We start from the raw sequence: 23,588 nt of genomic DNA on the forward strand, positions 1-23,588 counted from the left end.
CCAGAAAAATCATAGAAACTAAGTGTGGTACTCTAGAAGGAAGGGATGCCATCCAGAGGGACCTTGACAGGCTAGAGAGTTGGGCCCATGCGACACTCATGAAGTTAAACAAGGCCAAGTGCAAGGTCCTGCACATGGGTCAGGGCAATCCCAAGCACAAATACAGGCTGGGCGATGAGTGGATTGAGAGCAGCCCTGTGGAGAAGGACTTGGGGGTGTTGGTGGATGAAATACTGAATATGGGCCAGCAACGTGCACTCGCAGCCCAGAAAGCCAACCGTACCCTGGGCTGCATCAAAAGGAGCATGGCCAGCAGGTCGAGGGAGGTGATTCTGTCCCTCTACTCCACTCTGGTGAGACTCCCCTGCAGTACTGCGTTCAGCTCTGGGGCCCCCAACATAAGAAAGACATGGACCTGCTTGAGCATGGGGGCCATGAAGATGCTCAGAGGGCTGGAGCACCTCCCCTATAAAGACAGGCTGAGAGAGTTGAGGTTGTTCAGCCTGGAGAGGAGAAGGCTCCAGGGAGACCTTATAGCGGCCTTTCAGTACTTAAAGGGGGCCAAACCATTCTATCTATGATTCTATGTGTAAGGTATACTTCCTCTTTGTCTATAAACAAGATTTTGAACGTAACTCTGAGTGCTTAGTTTACGAATGTTTAGTAATGGTGTCTAACAGAGATGATAGAAATACTCCATCTCCTTTACATACTGTCCCTCTTAAATGGATTAATGGTGATAATTTTCAAGGCTCAGTTACACTAGTATCTCACTACGTTTCATTAACACAAACAGTTTTTTAATGGTCTTAATAATGTTTATCTGCAGCTTCAGTATAAGTAACTGAAGCATTTGTGATACATAGTCTTGTTGCATTGACTTAATATGCTCTGGAGAAAGTGAATTTGAGGCAGTACTACTTACATTGTTATATGATGCTGGCCACAAAAGATAAGTACATGCACTGTTTAGCACTGTTCATTGTTTCAGCATCTAAAATTGCTTGTCTTTATTTTATTATAAAATGTTTATGGGTTTGGATTTTTTTTTTTGTAAGTTATGCTACAAAAATAAACTATTACTGCGTTTTAACAGATACAGGTTTGTGAAGATAAAACATTGGAATGACAGCTATTCCTAAATAAAGATGGTGATTGACTCTGATTCATCTGTGCTCGTTTTGGGTTTGTGTGGTGGGGTTTTAGTAGCGGGGGAGGGGCTGCAGGGCCGGCTCCTGTGAGAAGCTGCTCAAAGCTTCCCCGGCTCCAAGTCGGACCTGCCGCTGGCCAAGGCCAAGCCCATCAGCAATGGTGGTAGCACCTCTGGGAGAACGTATTTAAGAAGGGAAACCTGCAGTGGAGAGAGGAGTGGGATGTGAGAGGAACACCTCTGCAGATACTGAGGTCAGTGAAGAAGGAGGGGGAGGAGGTGCGCCGGAGGAGGGGATGCCTCTGCAGCCCGTGGTGAGATATCAGGCTGTCCCCCTGCAGCCCATGGAGGTGAGCGGTGGAGGAGATGCCCACCTGCAGCCCTGGGAGGACCCCATTCCAGAGCAGGTGGATGTCCCCGAAGATGGCCGTGACTCCATGGGAAAGCCCGTGCTGGAGCAGTCTGTGTCTGAAGGACTGCAGCCTGTGGAAAGGAGCCATGCCGGAGAGGTTCGTGGAGGACTGTCTCCCACAGGAGGGACCCCAGGCTGGGGAAGAGCTCCATTCTCCCAGGTCCAACCAGTTGCAAAGCTGAGAATGTATTCTTAGTAGGCACACACACACACAAACACATGTATACAACACATATATACATATGCAACCAGCCAGCAACACAGCAATACAGACGGCAGCACCCAGCATGCACACAAACACAAACAGCACTGGTGACTGCATCCTGTCCCCATCTCTGGCAGATAAGGATGAAGATCCATCAGTGGGAGATATACATATATGCACAATGCAGGTAGCTCCAGTAGCTGGGCTTAGACACTTGATCTACTCAGTAGCTGGCTCTGGATGTCCAGTCTGCCCAGCTGCTGGCACCTGGACATGCCAGACCCCCAAGGGCCACGGCCCCACTACAGTTGCTGGTACAGATCCCCTTGCACACACCAAAGCAGACACAGACATGTACACTGTGGGTCCCTTCAGTAACTGTGATGAGACTCTCAGGATCCTTGCTTTGTCTTACTCTGTCTCCTGCACAGAGAAACACACACAGACAAGTGGGTCTTCCTCAACCCCACACCTTACAGTCTCTCCAGCAGTTGGGCTGGACCCCTGGTCAGTCAACTTCTCCAGTTCTCTCACTGAGACATACACACGCCTGGTTCCCAAACCACTTAACCTATTTGCTGGTTAGTCTGGCTTGATAGTCACTAGTGATCATATACTGACATACACACTTTCACTCGCTCCAGTTGCTAGCACCCAAGACATGTGGGACCATGTGATCCGTGGTCTGACACCAGTTGCTGGCACTTAGATCCTCACTGACTCCAGTTGCTGACACCAAATACATGCAGGCTCCTGTGACCCATGGTCCCCACTCCAGTTGTGGGCACTTAAATCCCCATGCATACACATGCACACAGAACGGAGCTGCACAGCCAGAAGAAGGGTTAGAAGTGTTAGAAGACAGGAAAGACTGTGGTGATCAGGCACAGGGCATGGCTAGACACTCATACTGACCAGCAACCATTTTGACCATACAACCCCTAGTATGCCCTTTCTCTCCATTTTCCCATGCTTGTCATCCCTAAACCACCTAGACCCATCCGTTTCCCCACCTTTGGTTCCTCCCCTAAACATCCCATTATAAGTCTTGTGCAATCCCCAAATGCTCTTCCCCTGCACCCCACAATGTTTTCCCCAGGCAGTAACCCCACGCAGTCTGTAGGGTACTTTGACAACCTCTCCCATTGACTCATTGTGATGAGTGTCACCTCCAGGCCCATGGGGCTGATGGGTCCCCTATGACAGCCTTAGAAGGAGCTGGAACAGGGGCTTCATTTCTTTTACTGGGTTATTTGGGTTCCCCAGCCCGTGGTTGTCTCTTTTTGCTCCTTCCTGTTTGTGCAGATGAGCCTTTTATGGGTTGATTGCACTTCTGTGGTGGTTCTGGGATTAGCCAGGTCAGGGGATTATTTGGGTTCCCCCATCTGCCTTGTGTGTGTGGAGATGAGCTTTTTCCCACATAACCTAACATTTATGATAGGCTACTTCTGTAACACTTTCTGGTCCTATACGCTAAGTTATCCAACATTTGTATTTGAGAAAAAAGACTCTTAAATCCAGTTAGAGGAGCAGACCTTTACTTCACCTCAAATCCCACATCTTGTAGCCTTTTCTTCTTATCTTCATGTATAATTATATCAAGGTTAAAAATAGGGTAGTGTCCTAGGGTATACCAAACCAGTATAGCTGCTAATGCCAGTGTCTGATTAACCTTCTCACCCTTTCTGATTTGGCTCCTGAAATAGCAGTGATTTGCTAGATTATTTTGCACCTCCTTTCCATTCTAAGACGACTGTTTGTATCATTGAAACGTTCAGGTTTGTAAATCAGCCTCTAAGCAGATTAACATTCATAATTGGCTTCTGGAAAGTTAGATCCCTCACCTAACTGACAGTAATGTCAAACGTGGACAGGAGCAGACAGGCAGTTCTGTGAGAGCAACAGGAGGAAGAAGATCATTCCTATAGCATCATTCTTCTGACCACGCATATGCATGGGGAACAATAGCAGCTCCACAGTGGATGATCTGCAGGCTATCGAGATCCACCACTGGTACAAAAAGTTCATGACGGAGTGTCCTTCTGGACAGCTGACAGAGCATGAATTTAAACAGTTCTTTGGGCTTCGAGGGCTGGATCCAGAGGCCAATGAGTACATTGAGCAGATGTTCCGCACGTTTGATATGAACAAGGTGAGTTCTCTGGCAAGGAAATTAACTGCCTCATACTGCTTAAAAGTGAACCAACTCCAGCACTTTGAGAGTCCTTGGTTTCCTCTTACAAACATTGGTGTTGAAAGCTGCTGAGGAACACTAACGTAAAGTAGCTAAATGCAAGGAGCAAATTAATGTGCATAGATAATGACATAGATAACATAACCACAGGTAATAACACCTTATTATCTAACTACCTTGTGCAAGTTCATCTTTGAATTTTCAGAATTCCTTATTGTGTATTAATTGGCTTGGCCTTGTTTGACTAGCAAAATACTAATGAAAGGATTTAATTCCTATTCTTATATGTTCTTATTCTTATTATTAAAAAATATTTCTGTATTATATAGTAGAGACTACAGGAATCAAACACAATAGAAATCATTGTAGCATTCACAGAGGAAGTAATTTCCAGGTATTTGGCAGCTGAAATAAATACTGCATGGACAGATGATCTATGTGGCTCTCCTCAGTTCTAGGAGGTATAGCATACAGCAGTAGCTAGCAGGTAGGTAGTATTCCTCACTGTGACAGGCAATCAGTGGCTGTCTCTAAGGTAGGAAACAGTAGCCCCCATAATTCCTTTAAGCATGCAATGCCCCTCACTTTTGCCTGTTTTTTATCCATATATAATTAAGCCTATGCTTGCGGGTCTGTAATCTCAATGATAGAGAAATTTGGTTTTATGGCAGCCTGGGAAAATTCAGCTTTGCTCTCTGCTCCAAGGTTCTGAAATGGCTGGAGCAAATGTCTGTGAGTTAGGGAGGAACTAGTCACAGATACATGTGAAACAGGTAGGAAATCACGGCGTCAGTTTTGAAGAAGGAAAACCTAGGGACTGAGCAAAGAACATTGGTTTGGACAATATGTGAGAAGGCATAAGAAGTTAAGGAATGATAAGGAATATTACAAAATTCTTGAGGGTAAAAGAGGAGCAGCTAGGCTCCATTAGGGTAGCTGAGGTCTTGTGGTGGATGTAATGACTGGAAATGACCGCAGATCTCAAAGAATATCCTTTCTCATCCTGAAGTTCTCTGGACCCAGGATGAGGATAGTGATGAGAAGCAGTTTTATAAACTAAACCAACACATTTACAGTTCTTGCACCAGTCTTTCCCTTTACCTCTGTCATTTCTTGGGATGTTTAAGGACTTTAAAATTTGTTCAAGGATGTTACGCACTCCCAAGTTCTCCTGTGAGCCCCACGTTATGCAGTAAACAGTGTTCTAAGAAGACTCTCAAAATCAAATTTGGTCATACAAAGATAAAAAGCTATCTTCTAAATAAAGTGATAGTCATCTCAAGGGGAATGAAGTAAGAGTGTGGCAACTAGTGGAGATGGACCTACACCAGTTAATCTTAGCCTGTTAATAGTTAGCCACTAAGCTCCTTTTATAAACAAAGGCAAGGAACAAGAGCACCCAAAGGAAGAAGCACCCTGTAGTAATACAGACACTGATGATGAATGGAATCATCTGCCCTCCGGACCTTCAGATTCTGAGAACTCTGCTGAGGACAGAGGATAAATTTTCAATAGAGTTATTTTACAAATTGCAATCATGCCCTCCTTCCCAGCTTTAGAGCTGGTTATCTTTGTTTTCTGTTACTTTGCTCAATGAAGTTATGAAAAACTCACATAAGGGGAGTACTACAATGATCCTGAATGAATATTTTAAAATATTGTGATCCTTGCTGTAAAACAGTAGTGCTCTGCTAGTCCGCCTACATTTGCCTTTTACATATATTTATCATCCATTCCAGAAAGGCATCTGACTTTGTTTAAATACCTCAATAAATGAAAGTTTCTTTTTTTTTGCTCTGTAATTTGTTGAAGTAGTTATTCAGAATCTTTGACAAGAGATACACACTTTATTTGTTGTTTCTTTTTAACTACTTCAAATTTTAGTCAGTGTTAAATCTAGGGATTACGAACCTTTACTGTCTGGCATTTCTCTTGCAGAGGAACCAAGAGCTTTTTGGGTTTCTTTATAGATTCAAGAAATGGAACGTTTAAAAACCTAAATACAGAACAATTTTTGCAGCTGTCAAATCATGTTTTATGTATTTTTAAAAAAAAATCTTCAATCACTTTTTTTTGTCAGAGAATGGAGGAGATCTACAGCTTACTGAAATAGCAGTAGTTTCCCACAAAGACAAAGCAGACTAGTACAGAAAACCCAAGGTAGAATTACCTTCTACTTCTCTTGCAGCCAGGGCTCTGGATCAATTTTCTCTCCCAGCAGGCCATAGGCAGTCAGCTCTGGTGGACAGAGAGGGGTTCGTTCATCCTGGCCATGAGGAGTGACAGGTTCCATCTCTGCAGGTGGTGAGCACAGAGTAGCCTAGACATGTAATAGATCATAACTTCAGGAATCCAGGTATTTAGGAGATCTTGAAGGTGGCCAGAGAAATAGTGTGCGTGTACACTAAAGCTTTTTCCCAAGTCCAAGTCTCTGTGCCATTTGTTTTTCTTTCTCTTTTAGCTGTGAATCTAAAGAGCAATAAGACAAAACAGCTCCAGAGCCATAACTCCCTCAGTTTTTTCCTGTCACAATTTGTTTTTTGTTTTCCCACAGGATGGATATATTGACTTCATGGAGTATGTGGCTGCCCTCAGCCTTGTTCTCCGTGGGAAGATGGAGCAGAAATTGCGGTGGTATTTCAAGCTCTATGATGTAGATGGCAATGGCTGCATTGATCGACATGAATTGCTCAACATCATTAAGGTGAGTCTCCAGGGGTGTGTGTTCTTTCTTCTTTCCTTAAAGACAAAGGCACCACACAAGTAAGACTTTCGCTATTCCCCATATGGATGATCATGGATGAGACCTTCTTTAACAGTATTCTTTCTTTCAGCAGAATTCCTCACGATCTCATGGTCCAGTAAGCAGACTTGACAGACTCTTCTTTACCACCACAGCATATGTAACAGCATAGCTAACTCCATAAAATTGTTTTAGCTGCCTAGGACCTAAATTGCACTTTCCAAGATTTCAGACTCCATGACTGTCAGTTGCAGTCTCTGCAATATGTCCTTCCTATGTCCTTTTCCCCATGCGAATAGTAATTGGAGAGTTAGTCCAGTTTGCTTTCTAGAACCAGCTCCTAAACATCAATGTAATAAAACATTTCTGACTCTAGCAAATAGTTTGAAGAACAATGACTGGCAATGGAAAAGATTGTATGCAAATAGCTATTATGGAAGGTGTTGGAATTGCAGGCATAAACATGATCTTATGAATAGCTCAGAATGAATTATGCTGGAAGTTCAGATTATTCTGTAAAGACTGGGAAACTAGAAAGATGCAGGAAAGATTCAATGACCCTAAATAATTTACATTTCTGAATAAGAAAAGTCAGAAAATGCATTTGATTAAGATTTGAAGCCTGACCTGTCCACCAATAAAACCACTAATAAGATGTTAGTAATGCATTCTCACCTGGGTATGAATCTTAGTGCTGGGCATTGAAGAGACCAAACCATATCAGTAACTGTAATAATATACAGCTTCCTACCAATAACTTGCACTAGAAATACTCAGACATCACAGTGAAGCAACAGATAGTAATTGTTTAACACAGAGTTCTTGAGAAACAAGTCTTGTGGGTGATAATTGGTGGCAACCCATTTACTGCCCTTTGAATTTTGTGGATGTAGTTCAGTGTCTTTCTTGGCAGCTTTAGGAAGTTGCTGAGGTGATACTTAGTTTTAGTAAAATGGCATTTGAAAAAGAATGAAGAAACTTACCAAATATCAGAAGGTAAAAACTAGAAAGTGAATAGTCTTACAATCAATATGAAGGCTCTGGAATCACATATTTTGTGGACATCCTTAAACAAAGGAAACAATTAGGCATGGAAAGAAAAGAGAACCCTGCACTATATGGTTATGAATAAGATGAATAGTGGTAAACAGTGGTGAATAATGCTTAAACTTTCTCAAGCTGAAAATTAATTTCCACTGAGCTTTAGGGAGAAGCAGAACATACAGGAAGCAGTATATAAATGGAAATAGGGAGAGCAAGAATAGAAATAAATGACCATAACATATAGGAAAGGAATTTCATAATGTCAAATGCCAAGGGTGTTTGACAGTATTTATTGGGCTTGGTGGACCATAAGGTAATAGAAAGTGGATCAGTTAAGTGGATCCTGATTCTGCCATTTCTACAGTGCTTAACCTCCACCTAAGCAGAATTAGGATGATCATCTGAGTTTCACTGCTCATTCTGTGCTCCAAACCCATGCTCCCTTTGCAGCCTTCAGTGCCAGCTGTAAGGCCTGATGATTTCTGCTGTGTTTTCCTATTGATGTTGGTTTGTTTGTATGGGGAAGGTACCAGGCATGATTGTCTTGTTCTGAATCTACACTGACAGGCTGCAGTGGAATCAGTCTATTGTTTTGGGATCCATTAGGCAGCTTCCTATTCTTGCTTTTTTCTTCTAGGCTATTCGAGCTATTAATGGTGGTGACCATGAAACTAGTGCAGAAGAGTTCACCAACCGAGTTTTCAACAAAATTGATGTGAATGGAGATGGTAAGATTCCTGTCTTAGTCATCCAACTCAGGTGGTCTCTGTGCTACAGAGAGATATCTATGTCTTCCTTTCTTGATTGAACTTTATGCCTCTTCATTTTATATTTGCTTGTTAGATGAATTCTCACCCAGTAATGCATTCTCCGTGAATTTTGCTAAGGCATTTTTCTCCTTACATCATACATAATCAATATGACAGGATTTGTTCCCTGTACTACATCTCACCTGTGTTCTGTCCACGACTTTGGTGGGGGGGTTTTGGAATGGGGGGGGGGGGGTTGCCTTTTTGTATGTTGCTGTGTAGCTTATGTCAGTTAGAAGTGGGAAATATTAACAGATATTAATCTGTTGTCCCAGCTGCTCCTAAATATTTCAGCAGCAGGGAAAGGAAGAACTGGAATTTAATGTTGAAGTTCCGAATTTCTTCACTGGGTCTGCTACAGGCAGTACAGCAAGCACATGAAATGCTATGGACCAGTAAGTCAAAAGCTGGTCAACGCCACTGTAGTCACTGTATGTCCCTGACAGATATTTGTTTCCTTGCTACTTCATGTGCTCATTACCTTCTGATGTGCCCTTTTGTTATTCCAGAAGAACTCTGCCAAGCTGCTTCCCTGCGCAAGGACTTTTTGGCCTAGCACAGAAAACCTATTTCTGCCTGTCACATCTTCCTTCTGTCACTTCTTTTAAACATGAAAACCAGCAAGTATGGGGCAGATTAGGACTATGACAAATTAGTACAAAAAGGAGGCGCCTAATCCAGCCTTATTTATAGGAATCTATGATCCCACTCCTTAGCTATGCAATTCCTCTATTCTTTCCTATGGACCTTTCCCCTTGTGTGGGGAAAAAAAAAAAAAAAAAAGGAAGCTGGAGTTGCCTGGATATCAGGGAAGTTTCATATAAGCTTAAAAAGACTCTCTGAGGCCTCTTGGTGCTTTAGAACAGTGCATGTATAGTAAGTGGTCTCTAAAGTTAGATTACTGTACTCCTTTTCTTGTTTAAATGTGGATTTGCATGATTCTGATGCCTTCTGTCTGTGTCTGACACAGGTGAACTTTCTCTGGATGAATTTGTGGAGGGAGCAAGGAAAGACAAGGAGTTCATGGAGGTGATGATGAAAAGCTTGGACCTGTCACACATTGTGGCCATGATCAACAACCGTCGGCATAGTGTATAAATCAAGCTAGGACAAGACACTGTGCCAATAGACTGAACGGTGTACACACACCAGAAAGGAGAGACAGCATTTTTTAAAACAAACAGAATTGCCATAAACACACATATGGAAGTGGGAACAGAAAGACACTGCTATATTTGTGTATCTGAGTGCATGTTTCTGTACAAATATTGAAGCTCAGCCACATACATGCAAGGCGGGTTCAGAAAAACTGGATCTGGGTGGCAGTATTTGACTTGAGTTCCTAAAATTTAAAGGCCAAGTTTAAGGGCACAAATTTCCTCCTTATTCTGTGTCCCAGATTGTCACTTTGCAATGGACTAAAAGTAACGCTAAGTTTGTGAAGAGCAGTAGCAGAACTGGATGATGGAGTGTGGAAAATTTCTGACATGTACAAAAGAAGAGCTTCAAACTGTTATCAATGTAGAGAAGTATCAAAAGAATGTAACTTCCACTGTTCTTGTCATGGTGTTAGATCATAAACACCAGCATGTTTTTCCATACCAGATGTGCTTGGATTTGGTAGTCTCTACAGAAGTAGCTTTATTCATAAGATCTCAAGAGCTGAAAGAAAAATCAGTCTTTAAGGCTGATAGTGGCAAATCTGTTCCCAGCTGCACTGTCAGTAATGCTGCTGTTTGCAGCTTTCTGTGATCAAAGAACTCTTTAGCAAACAAGTCAACAGTTTAGAAGCAGCTTCTGTAACTAGAGAAAATACGCTGCTCAGTTTCCCAAAGCAGAAGAATTACCTGAGAGATCAAATCTTTTTTACACTTGTTGTCCTACTACTCTCCTCTCATACAATGGAATAAATGAAGCATGTGAAGATGATCCTAGTGTTGTTTCTTCACACATCCTTTATTGGTCTTTCTTTTTATTCTTGGGGAGAAGATCTAAGAAGCAAAAGAAACAACTCAGCAAGGTGACTTGTGAATTCTGCTGTTCATGTGAATACTGGAGTGAAGTTGATACTCCAGATCAGTGCTGCTAAAAATGACTCTGTACGTGATGGGAAGAGTGATGTAGCATGGATAGAAACTGAGCAAACTGTGTCTTGTTCACTAACATTAGGTAAGGTCACAATCAGAAGCTCCTTTGAATCTGGAGAGAACCAGAAGGTAAGAAGAATGCAGGAAAAGTTCAGCAGAGTGCCTATGCCATAGTTGGGCATGTTTTCCCTGTGCAGGAGGAAGAACTTGCAGATCTGTAACAAGAATACTTTAGAGTGGACTTAACCTTGCTTATATTTAAGTTTCTGTGATGTACATATGTATACCGAACAAAGTGTCTAGGCGTTCATCTAAGTCAAGGGAGATTTAGTCAGTATTGTCACTGGATCTTGAGAGAGTGAGTGATCACGTTTAGAGCAGGCACCAACATTTTGCCAGGGGGGCTCATACTTCAGGTCCCACTGGCATGTACACATTTTGCAGTCTTAGAGCTTCTGAGAGGAGTCACAACCTGGGTATTGGCAAACATTGCTCAGTTCTCCAGAGGATTATAGGGAGTATATGCTGTTGGACTCTGCTGTTGCTTTGGACTGAGGAAGGCAGGGTTTTTTTTCAAGACTCTGTTGAACCTGTCCTGTACCTGTTACAAGTCCTCAGTCTCCTGCTGTTTCGTTGGTCAGTTACATGTAAAACTGCATTTTCATTATCATCTGACATACACCACCCCCCTGCTTTTTAGTTCTTAGGAAAGTAAAGAACTTTTTAAAGTGCAGCTGATGTATTAAATCACCAAGAAGTTGTAGCTGCCAGCAGTGTTGCAGCAAGCTGCTATACATGCTGTACAGAATCTTCTTGATGTATATAAATGAGAAGGGCATGTACACAGTACATTCTCAATAATAATCCTGAATATTTGTAAGCAGAGTTTAATTTTTAATTTTGTTTTAATAGATGTTACAGAAAACTGATTCTTCCTTAGTTGTCATTGCTGATGATGCTGGAACATTTCCTAGCTAAGATGCAGTTATGACATTTGTAATAAACAAAAAAACCACATCATGCTATCACTACACTAAGTTGCAGATGTGTGTTTTGTTCTTAATGTTCCTGTTCTTCTGTTACTGAATGACTTCACTGGGTTTTGGCTCTGCAGCCAGAGTGTTCTTTGAGAGACCGATCTGGCAGTATATGTGCCTTTGTCAGAAGCTATGGGAAGGGAGACTGGGGAGAGGGAGAGGAAATCTCTGTAAAGAGGAGATAATTGTTTTCTGACTTACTTGGCTTTATTTGTACAGTTAAGATTAAAAAAATGTAGAATAAACATATCTTGGAACTGTTCTCTTTGATAGAAGAATAGAAGAATTGAGAGGAGGATAGAATCTAGAGCTATGATTTGGATTCAGCACATTAGGGTTTTCAAATATCTCCAAGGATGGGAACTCTACAACTTCTCTGGGTTAGGGTGAGGGTTTGGAGTTAGGGGTTTAGGATTAAGGAATATGGTTAGGATGTTAAGTGTTGAAGCTATCATTTGGAATTGGGTCAAGGGTTAGGGTTCAGGCTGGGGTTAGAATTAGGGGTTTAGGTTTGGACTTGGGCTCAGGTTTGGGATTTGGGTTAATGTTGGTAGTTTAAGGGTTAGGAATTAAAATTCAGATTACGGTTTAGGGATTTGGTTTGGGTTGGGGGTAGGGGTTAGATTTAGGATTAGGATTTAGAGAGGGTTAGAATTTGAAGTTTGGGGTACAGTTAAAGGCTAGGGGTCAGGTTTATCATTCAACTTCACGGGTTAGTGCTTCATGTATCTGGAGGGAGAGAGGGCTCTGGAAGCTGTTTGCAGGAGCTGTCCCAGCACTGGTTGGGACTACAGAGTCCACCGTGGAGCTGGTGGTGCTGGAACAGTTCCTGAACTGTCCTGTCCCAGGAGGTGCAGTGCTGTGTGGTAATGCAGCCCTGAGACCTGCACCAAGGCTGTGGCCCTGGCCAAGGGCCAGGTTCTGGCATGTAGGAGCTGCAGATGGGCAGATATTTATGTGGTAAAGGTGGGGGATGAGGCCTCCTGCGGTTGTTATGGTTTGGGGACTTGCCCTGTGATTGTGGGTGTGTGGAGTGAAGGTATGTCCCATGAGCCTTTGAAATACTTTTGCCTGTGTCCCCTTCCTCAGGCCACCATGTTGGGTGATGGTGAAAGGACCCAGCATGGAGATGTCACATCCTCAAGGATCACTTAAAAACCCTGCCTAACACCTACCCCCAGGACGTGGTGGAAATGGGCTTAAAAAAATGCCTTCACGTCAAAATCTAGACCTTCAGCTCAGATTACTCCTCCCTGACTCTGAGCATTGAACAGATTTCCTCTTGTCCTGGTCAGGAGAGTTCCTTCACTAGCAGGGATGGGCTGGGAGAAAGCACCTGGGAAACTTCTTGACTAGACAGAAAGCAGGGAGGAATGCAGCTGCCAAAACATCATGGACCTTAATTAGCTGTCTCATCATCCTCTATCTCTCCTACAGACTTGGAGGGGGTCTGCCCCTGATGTTCATTACAATGTCCTGCTCTCAGAGACCAGTGGGCAACTGGCCTGTCTCCCCACCACAAAGAAAGATGCCCCTGAGGTGTTTGGACTCCACTACCTTCTTTGTGAGATGCCTTGTGACATGGAGAAAAGAGAGAATTAACGCGATGTGTGTAAGAGACCAGCCAAGCTTGTTGCCTACCCCTTTCTCTTCTGCAGAGAGAGCCCAGGCCCTGTGTGATCCTAGTGTTGATGGGTAGGTAAATGAGGGAAGATCAGGCTGAACTGATAGCATATGTCCATACATTTTGTATGGTTTGTTCAAACTTTTATGGTTTTAATATTTTGTACCTTCTATGAAAACTGGTTTGCTGGTAGGTGACTGTGCAAGTGAGATTTGATAAATGATCATATATTAACATTATGGTTGAAACAATAGACAAAGGGTAACCGGGGAGATAATTACAAAGTCTAGTCAAGTGACTAACTAGTAATTATTCATAAGTTTTGCAGTTCTTTGCTCTTATGATTAGATGTTCCTGTACGCTAGATGAGAACAATGCTGAAACTGACCACATGCGATTGAAACTGCATTAAGCTTCAAGATCAAAGAACAAGGACAAGAATAAAGACTTCAAGGATAGCCAGCAAGAACTTCAAATGGGCCGGTGGTCGCAAAAGCAGCCCTTAGACTGTAATGGATCCTTCATTGCGCATGATCGGATGTAGGCAGTACTAAGATAATCAGTTGCAATTATTTTTATGTATATGTATACTAATCTGATTAATATGCAATTAGTTATTCTATATAAGCTGTTAGTGCTAAAGCTGTGGTATGCACGCTAGGTGGAATTATCCCCCGTGCATCCAGTGCTGCAACGAAGAATGCCTGCTTTCTAAAACTCCAAAATGAGTCTTAGAGAGTTTCTTCAACCGGCTTTTCGGTATCACACTTGCATGATGAACTGTGTTTGCAGCACAGGGTAGAGAAACATAAACCTGGTCTATCTGGGCAGATTTCAGGACTGGGACCTGGGAACATTTGACCATCACAGTGAACACTGCTGACTGTTCCTGCACACAGACACAAGCTTGGCTGTAGTGAGCTGTTCCATTAAACAAGAGAAGTGTGTGCTGACTCAATGAAAATATAGGATGATCTTGCTAAAGTAGGAGATTACTCGCTTGCTTTTCCTCTGTGTGCCAAGAATGCTGTTGGGAGATGTGTCATTTCTGGGCTAAACCTTGAAAAAGGATGTGTAAAAATTAGATTATTTTCTGAGAAAAAATTTTTCTGGAAAACCTGTCTTGGAGCAAGAGAAAAATACTGAAAGGCTTCACTTAACAAAGACTACGTTAATAACTGTCTTGGTCCTCATCCAGGCAGACCATCAGAGGAATGTTCTGCTAGGGAAATCCTTTCAATCTAGCAAATGAATCAGAATAAGTCCTGCTTGATACTGGCAGTAGAATACTTTCAAGAGAGCTCCATTTTCCCTGTTAACTGCTCTGAGAGTATAAATAAGCATACAGATGCAGGTGGGAGGGGAAGAGCAGTCCCACAGCTTGCCTCTGGCCTAAGGGCTCCAGTGTGCTTTGCAGTCAGTGCTAAAGGTAGTTTCCTCCATCCAGTGTTTGGTTCAGCTGGTTCTCTCTGCTGTTGGATGGTTTGAGTCCCTGTGCTGGTCAGGCCTCCCCAGTGTGGCAGTAAAACAGTTAACACCTCACTAGTTAAGAAATATTTGCAGGTAATGGTCTCACCAGTTTAATTAACAGAGGAGAGAATTATTTTTTAAAGGGCGTGCTGGCTAGACCCTCCTTATCTGAAGAATGCTATTGTTATTTACAATATCCTGCTTATCTGACACAGTTTGGTGAAGAATGAATTACATAACCTAAAGGTATATAAACTCTGTAACTTCCCCATTTGGGCAGACTTCATAATAGCAGTCAGTGTCTGTCACTCCACTGCACTGTGCTCTCCCTCATAGCTATAGTAATAAACTGCTTCTGTTCTGGCCTGACTAAAATTGCGTCCCAGTGACAGCACGTCCCCTGTGTCTGTTGTAGGCTCAGTTCCTTGCACAGTGAAAAGGGCCCCTGATTCTAGCCCTCCTTCATCACAGATGTGGGGGAAAGGCTGAGTAGGTGGGAAGCAGGACAAGAGCAAATTTCTTATTTCTAATGTTTAAAGCAGTTTTCAGTAATAATCTAATGCAAACTGAAGCCCTCCCTTGAACCAGTATATTCCAGACTAAATGCTCAACATGCCACTGTAGGAGTTGGTTGTTGTTCCTCTGTGTTATGCAAGTACTATCACAATAGGAATAAATCAGGGACACACGAAGTAGCACAGCATGTGAGAAGCTGCAGGAGCACATCCCAGTGCAGTGCCAGTTGGTCCCACTGTGACACCTTTAGAGCTCACTGTGGCTCACAGATTGGTTCTGGACCATCCTGCACTTCAACAAGACTGTACTACCTAGAAGGTAGTACAGCATCTCTGTTCAGTGTTTTATACTGAGAAAAATCACGATCTGTGTCTTTCAATCACGGGAAAGACACATCGTGATTCAGGTTAGAAATTATCAATTTTAATGTAAATTTGCTGGAGGTTTTCGGTTTGGTTTCTTTGGGTTTTTTTTCTCTGAAATAACTTTCCAAATATTTTTTCCCAATGCAGTTCACCCTTTATTTCCTGATGTTCCTTTCCAGGGGGCTTTCCAGAATGGGCCTCATTGTGGCAGACTCTCTTATGTGTCCTAGTGAGACTCTGAACTAGGGGTGTTTCAATAATTTTTTACAGTCAAGAAGAGTGTATAGCAAGTAGAGCTGGCTGAGAGGCTTGCAGCCTGTTTCGGTACGAGCAACAGGCTATCCCTACACATGGGTTACAGAGACACTTTTTTCCCTGAAGAATAAAATCGATGTATGTTGTCCACTAAGAAGAGCTGGCAAGCTGCTCCCAACAAGCTGTATGCTTCATAGGCCCATTTTTTGACTCTCCAGTAGGTTTCTTTGGGAACAGACTGGATTTTGCTGGGTATCTCTTGGTAACTGAGCTATGGATAAGCATGTTTTGGCCTCTTCCAGCCAACGCGCACCTCTGTGGCACAGCTGCAGAACTGCTTCTGTGGCTGCAGGTGTGCACCTGCATGCGCAGCCTGTGACAGCTTCCCTTGCCTGGGGGAAGACCCTTGCACTGGTGGCTGGCTGCTCCTGGCTTGTGCCATGGCGTTGGACACTGCTAGCCCTTGTGTACCTGCCTGCAGATTTGGCCAGCAGCGGGATTGCCCCAACACCCATGCAATCATTTAAGCTTGGACCTGGTTGCAGAGCTCCTGCAAGAAGAGGTTAAGCTGAGGCAGTGGCAGCTGGACGAAGCTGGCTGCCCCACGTCACCAGCCAGCCCTCAGCTACTATCATCCACAGCCACACCACTCACAACAACTGCATTTTGATTTTTTTTATGGCTGTAAAGCAAAGCAAGCTTTTGTGGTGAGGATTTAAGCAATGCCAGCTCACAGCTCAGTGCTGGTAACTTGCTGTTTGACCAAAGCACTGAGAATAATGGGTGGCCTGTTTAAACTGCTGGCTGCTGTGCTAATGTACAAAATGCTACAGAGCTTTTATGGCAGCCTGTCGGAACCCAGCAGACACCAGACTCAGTGCCAAAGCATGTATGGAAGGAGGATGGTGTGACAGCCCCTTTGCAGAGGCCAGATTTTGCAGTCCAAGACACTGCCCCTCGTCCTGTGCAGGGCCTGGCTCAGCACCTTGGGCAGCCCCGAGACAGAGCTCATGGCCTTGCTCGGTGCCAGCACCTGTCTGATACCACAGGAAATTGCCCGGTAGCAGCGTAGCTACAACAGGTCCTGTGCTGAGCTCAACACATGACCCTTGCAAAATAAAGACGTAATCCTGGAACTGTAGCCTTGTTCCCAACTTGATTTTGCCATTCTACCATCAGTGATGTGCTGAGGGTCAGACAAGTGGTGGCAGTGCGCCACACGCAGCCACTGCCTGGGCAGGGAGCTCTGAGCCCACTGCTGCCGTCAAAGATTTCCCACAGACGGGCCATGCTGCACCGGTGCCACACCAGCACTCTGCCGCAGCCCTGGTATTGCTCATGCATTGCTGCCTGGGGAGGCCGGCATGCCCCGTCCCCACACAGCCTTCCGCAGGGCCCGCCGCACCTCCCAGTTGCGGAGGCTGTAGATGAGAGGGTTCAGCATCGGGGTGACGATGCAGTACAGTGCGGAGACCAGTGTGTCAGCTGCCGGGGAGTAGCCGGAGCTGGGACGGTTGTAGTTCAGGTTGGCTGTCGCAAAGTACAGGGTGACCACGAGCAGGTGGGCAGAGCACGTGGAGAAGGCCTTCTGCCGGCTGGTGGCCACAGGCATCCCAAGGACAGTGGCCAGGATGCGGAGGTAGGAGATAGCGACAAGCAGGAAGGGGCTGAGGCCCACAAAGACACTGGCAGCATGGAGTGCCACTTCGCTGGGGCGGGTGTTGCTACACGCGGCCCTCAGCAGTGGGGGGACGTCACAGAAGATGTGCTGGAGCTGGGGAGCCCCGCAGAAGGAGAGCCTGGAGGCCAGGAGGGTGTGAATGGCCGAGTCCAGCATCCCCCAGAGCCAGCAGCTGGTGGCTGCCGCCACACAGACACCCCAGCTCATGGCATGGGCATAGTGCAGGGGCTGGCATATTGCTGCATAGCGGTCGTAGGCCATGACAGCCAGGAGCGCGCACTCGGCCCCTGCGCACCCCATCAGGAAGAACATCTGTGCCAGGCACCCGTGGTAGGAGATGGTGGCCTGCGGGCGCAGGGTATTTGTCAGGATCTTGGGCACCGTCACTGATGAGTAGCAAATGTCCAAGCAGGACAGGTGACTGAGGAAGAAGTACACGGGGCTGTGGAGATGGGGATCCAGGAACACGAGGGTGAGTATTGCAGAGTTCCCCAGCAGCGTGGCCAGGTAAATAGCCAGGAAAAGAACAAAGAGGAAGGGCTGGCCATGGGAAAAGCCCAGGAGCATAAACTCTGTCACATGAGTCTGGTTCTCACCTGCCATGGGGCCAGCTGGGTTGGTCTGTGGGCAGAAACAAGTACTGTGAGGAGAAGGTGGTGACTATAAGCCATGGGACTGCAGCACAACCACCCACAAGGCAAGGGTTTCACTGGTAGGATGGCTTTTCAACCACTATCTCCATAGTGGTTGAAAGCTTCCCATGTTGAGATTTCACAGACGAGGATTTTAGAGTCCCGAGAGCTGCTATCCAGAGTTGGATAAGTGACTGCAACAGAATCACACAGAAGAAACCAAGAATGCTGTGCATCTGGATTAACCCACACCTCCTGAGTTCTCCTGCCAGCCCAACCCCTGTCTTTATGAGTATACCAAGCACGTCTCTCTTCCTCCTGGTTGCACTTATGGCGACTACATGCTTCCCTGCCCCCTAGACATGGTCACATCATTCCTTAGGTGCCACAGCCACTAAGCTTGCTCTTCCCCAGCTGCTGCGTTGGTGATGTGGCATCACCCTGCACCAGTTAAAAGAATTTTTTTTTTCTTTATCCTTCTCCTGCTCTGCCATGTTTGGAGTGCTTTGCTCTGTGATAACCAGCACTTAAAAAAGCACGGGTTCCAACTGAGGGTGACTCACCACATGGTGCTTGTTGAGCCACAGGCAAATCTAAGCCATCAGGGATCTCCACTGTCCTGGGCCTCCTGACCTTTCTTCCATGAGCCTATTTCAATTTTCACCCCAACACAAGCGTTTTGCTTACCAGCATGTGAAGCTACAATCACCATGTCCACACAATGGACGAGGCATAGGGAAGCAGTTATTGCTCATAAACCTCAGCCAAGGGCTGTTGAAGGTGGTGCTTGCGGCCAGGGCTGCTGGAGCCCCCATGCCAGTACCACGAAGCACAGCCAGATGTAGGCTAGCGCTTTGATGCGCAAATACGGCCTGGTGTAGCAGCCTCTGTGAGGCTGCTGAAGAAATGGGGCTGAGTGAGAGGTTAAAAACCACCTGCCATCACCTTGTCATGGGGTGCAGATCTGTCGTAGCCAGCACTCGACACAGGCACACACTGCACTAAGCCAGTCTGAAACCAGGGGCTACTCTCGGCTGGGTGAGGAAAAGGATCCAAGAGGCTTAATCTCACATATATGATGATAAGGGGGCAAACAAGGCTGGAAAACACCAGGGCAGACTGTGGCTGCATGACAATACAGGGCATCTTGGGGAACCACAGGTCATCTTGGGGCTGTGCATAACAAAATCATGCTCTCCCTATGCAGCTTTTTCTTTGGCTCCATTTGATTGCCTCAGCAGACGTTAGCGCTCTCAACTAGTCCTGAATCAGAGAATAAGGTAACTGGCCAGGGTGCCAGCCATCGCTGAGCAAGTGTTTGCCGGGAGTTGCGGCGGGACGAGTGCTGGCTTCTGGCCCGGTTCTCACTGACAGCACTGGGGCATGGTTGGGGTGCAAGGGAGGATTGCATATCACTGAACTGAAGTATTTAGTTCCCTGCTATTCTGACTTGGAAATTGTACACTTTGAAACAAGGCCTGCCTCCCTCAGTACAGGGCAGCTGTGAGCAGTTTTTCCTTATGGGTAACACTGACAAAACTCCCGTGGTCAGGATTCAACAGCGTTCCCAGACAAGCTATTAATTCATGTCACTCTCCATTTACTAAACATTAAAGATGTCACCTGATGGCTATGCAGGGGCCCATTGCCATTATATAAGGCCAAAGTAAACATGACCAAAATGTGTTTTTAGCAACTGAGGTTAATTGTCATGTCTCTTCATGAGATTAAACAACATGGTTAAATTCAGGTTGGTACCCTTGCTTTACACCCATTAATCTGTTTTTAATGTCTCTGTCTAAAGCATGTAGCTACGTATCAGGCATGATTTTAAAACGTTGAGCAATGGAGAATTCACTGTTTCTGTTGGGAGGGTTTTTTTACAGCTACTTACCGCAAGAATCTGTCAAAGCACTGTTAAAAATTTTGTGCTTTTTTTCCTGTTGGAATTGCGCAAATGTCAGCTCTGTCTCATTCATAATTTTCAGGTCTTTCTCTTCCAGATAAATGACCTTCTAATCTAATGGTATTTTCTCCTTGCTTCTACTTGCACACTGTGATCAATATCAGTGTTTGCTGAGTAGAAGAAGAGCTAAATTCTGATTAAGTTCTCTTTTACTCTCCAGTTTTTCAACTTTTTTTTTTAATATTGAGAGGAAATTTTTCAGTCAAAAAATTAATTCTTCTGTGTATAGCATAATGACATCCAAACTTGTTACTCTATCTTGGACATAGGTGCTACAAGGCTGAGAAACCACTGCCTGGGCAAGCTCTCCAGCAGTCTCCCAGATCAACATATTCTTTAATATTTTTTTTTATTATTACTAATTCTGCATACATTAGACAGGTACCTAAGGACTATATCATCCAACATTCTGGAAATCTCGAACCATCGCTCTTCCTGCAGCCAGCTCCCAGCCAAAGCCGTGGGCATTTTGGTGCAAGAACAGCCTAACTTGTTTGGCCCAGCATTGCAGGCAGGAGCAGGGGCTAGAGCTGGGAGAGACCACAGCAATGTTCCCTAGGAATCGCCTCCCGACTCCAGCTGTCCCTGTCTGCAAAGCTGCATAATGTGCACGTTGATCTGTATAAATTCAAAATCATATATGTGTGAACTTTCACAGTGCTAAGTCAGTTAGTGGTTTTGTTAGGGCACAAGTACCTCCATGGTGTAAGTGTGAGAGGGGAAACCTCTGTCCAGGATCTTGTTGGCTGCTTTTACTACTGATCTGTTAGCCAGAGGCAGAAGTCTGCTGACAAGTTACGGTGAAGCCAGCACCAGTGAAGGCAGGGACTTGCCTGTTACACAGGAGGAATAGGGGACCTCAGGAATCAGCATGATAAAAATAAGAATAAATTTAATGGTAGGGGGTTAGGCATGTAAGGGTTAGTCACCTGTTTATACTCTGAACTGAGGCTCAACACTTGGAAGTAAGAGCAGGTGAGCAAGAGGTGTGTGAGCCCATCGCACGCTACCAACGAGCCCTTGGTTTGATGTAGGTACACAGCAATGACATGAAAGTCATTGTATTTGCAGCAGCAGCAAGGAATTGTTAGTTCCACTGTAGGAGGGAGAGCGAGTTCTGGAAAGCTGCAGATGATGCTCTCCCCATGCTGACAAATTCAGGCTGGATTAGGCATGGAGCTACCGGGCTACAGTACAGCTGTAGGAGTCATGCAGATGAATGACCCTAATTTTTCACCATGGTCTGGAGCAATGTAGCAGTCAGTGGACACAGCCACATGACAAGAAATGCCAGATTTAAACTCTTTGTCCTCAGACATCCTGTACACAATGAAATAGGAAGACATGGTAGGAAAATCTCCCTTTCTCCCTTGGACTGCACAGGAATGAGCCCTGAACGAGTCTCCACCTTGCCTCAGCTCCTTTCCTCTCTCTCTCTCACTTGCACTGAAGGCGATTTCTCATGGTAACTAATGACTTACCAAGTATTTCCCAGTGCAGCTACACCTTTGCACAACGCTGACCAGTCCAGAAAGGCTGGATAGGGTGGCAGAGAGGAAGCACTGATGCCACTGCCACTGAGGCAGCTGGTTTCTGTCATTTCCCCTAGGAGAAGGAAGGTACCCCTGACCGGTGCGATGGTGATGCACTAATCTGAGACCCAGCTCAGCTCTGGTGCAGTCCCTCAAGCAGGGTGCCATACATCACCACTGTGTACTTCTGCATAGCTCCAGCATTTTGGGGTGCAATAGGTCACCGTTCCTCCTACAGGAAGCCATACGTGTGCTGTGCCCACCCAGGGAAGCCAGCTGCTCCTGCAGGAGGATGTGGCTTTCCTCTCCAAGCCACCACATCCTATTTACACTCAGGTGAGCAGACTAGATAGCCTGGAGCATATAGCGATGGGAGGTAAGGTCCTGAGCCTTGGGTATGGTTCAGTCCCAGTTTGAGGTGATGGCTGGACTGAGGGAGCCAGCAATAACACAGGATTAATTTCTCCTGACAAGGACTGGATTGTTTTGTTTGAGGCAGCCACAGTCTGCTTGCATGCCCAGACTACCCAGGAGCTCTGGGTGCCAGTATTGGGTTTGCCCCCAGGTAGTGTGCCGATAGGGACGCCTGGGAGTGTCCCACCATGAGTGAGGCCCTGCCCCACCATGGGCAGCAGTCTTGCCCTCCCAGCCCTCCCTTACCTTGATGTCCAAGAGCAAACAGTGGACGGCATCCAGTGCTTGGTAAGAGGGAAAAACTAGCAATGTCCCCAAGTGCTGTCCAGTTTGTCATACCTGCAGGAGGAAAAGCCTGTGTGTCCTCAAGGCTTGCGAGCGGAGGAGAGGCTTTTAACCCTCCAAGGGCCCTGTGGGAGAGGCTTCCAGAGGTAGCTCTTGTTCAGTGGCAGGAGCAAGGAGCAGAGGACCATTCCCCTGATCAGCCTGCACAAGTGGGATCTGAGCCCACAGGACAAAGCCATTCTGGCACAGCACCCACCTTGAGCTCCTGTTCTGCTCCAGGCTGTGCCAAGTGCTGACCAGCCAGAGCTCTCTAGCCCTGGCCTCCTGCTCCAGCCCTGTGGCAGCTCTTGGGGTGCCTGGTCTCCGGCACCACTGACCATGCCAGGCACCCCGGGCCATAGGAGGGTGGCCAGCTGGGGAGGCTGAGAGCTGCAGTCCCCATGCCCTAAGTCCTTCTTTATGACCCTGTTTTATCTGTTGCAGGACTATGAGGTGCCTACACCAGCCAGTGCCAGGAGAGAGGCAGCAATGAGGAGGGTTGGCCATTGGCCACACTTGCAGCAACAAACCTGTGGGCAACACAGCCATAAGGTGACTGTGTGGTATCTGCACCACATCCATGCTCCCACCATCTACAGTAACCATGATCACTCAGCCCAGGCTGTGCAGGGCTCTCTGGAGTGGCGAGTGTGGTCCAGGGGAATAGGAGAGAACATGGCCATTGTGGAACTGTGATCTGGGAGCAGCTCTGATTGGACTTAGGGAACCAAGTAGAACCCTGTGAGTTCTTGAAGAGTGAGGCGGCAGGATTACATGGATTTACACAGGGTGATTGCTGCCTGCTCTGACCCTGGAGCCATTCCTGATAGAAACAGCAGGTTTAGCTGGACTTCACCACATACTGCCATGGAAATATAAAGTGCGAAACCCAGGAAGTGTGAAGACTGCAACAGGGAGTGCACCTGGAGATCAAGACTGAGACATGATTCTTTCTGCAGCAGGAATACAGTATTGCTTTATTGCAATCTTTTTGCAACCTCTTTTTCCTGATGGTCGGGCAATAGGAGCTGATCCTATAATAAGCTCTGTATCTGAAATTTCAAGAGCTGAGGAGCTGAGCAGTAGCATCGTTTGGAAAGTAGGGAAAGCATAGGCAACAACCCTACA

The 23,588-nt window shown here is 45.5% G+C and overlaps 2 protein-coding genes across 2 annotated transcripts; one reads left to right on the top strand and one right to left on the bottom strand.

Annotated features, from left to right (window-relative positions):
• Positions 1-3,605: 3,605 nt before the first annotated feature.
• Positions 3,606-11,325, top strand: LOC115341542 (guanylyl cyclase-activating protein 1-like). Its single transcript, XM_030014760.1, has 4 exons — positions 3,606-3,919; positions 6,516-6,665; positions 8,386-8,476; positions 9,528-11,325. Exons 1-4 carry the CDS (start codon positions 3,722-3,724, stop codon positions 9,653-9,655), a joined length of 567 nt encoding a protein of 188 aa, XP_029870620.1. The 5' UTR covers positions 3,606-3,721; the 3' UTR covers positions 9,656-11,325.
• A 5,922-nt stretch (positions 11,326-17,247) lies between these two features.
• Positions 17,248-18,195, bottom strand: LOC115342247 (olfactory receptor 5V1-like). Its single transcript, XM_030016298.1, has one exon. The coding sequence runs from the start codon at positions 18,193-18,195 to the stop codon at positions 17,248-17,250; it is 948 nt and encodes a 315-aa protein (XP_029872158.1).
• Between the last annotated feature and the right edge of the window lie 5,393 nt (positions 18,196-23,588).

The sequence above is a fragment of the Aquila chrysaetos genome, chromosome 5 (assembly GCF_900496995.4).
Source record: "Aquila chrysaetos chrysaetos chromosome 5, bAquChr1.4, whole genome shotgun sequence".
Taxonomy (NCBI): Eukaryota; Metazoa; Chordata; class Aves; order Accipitriformes; family Accipitridae; genus Aquila; species Aquila chrysaetos.

Coding starts and splice junctions, on each gene's coding strand:
- LOC115341542 (XM_030014760.1), top strand. CDS start 3,722: ATGGGGAACAATAGCAGCTCCACAGTGGATGATCTGCAGGCTATCGAG. Junction 6,666..8,385: donor AATTGCTCAACATCATTAAG/GTGAGTCTCCAG, acceptor TTTTTCTTCTAG/GCTATTCGAGCTATTAATGG. Junction 8,477..9,527: donor AATTGATGTGAATGGAGATG/GTAAGATTCCTG, acceptor TGTCTGACACAG/GTGAACTTTCTCTGGATGAA.
- LOC115342247 (XM_030016298.1), bottom strand. CDS start 18,195: ATGGCAGGTGAGAACCAGACTCATGTGACAGAGTTTATGCTCCTGGGC.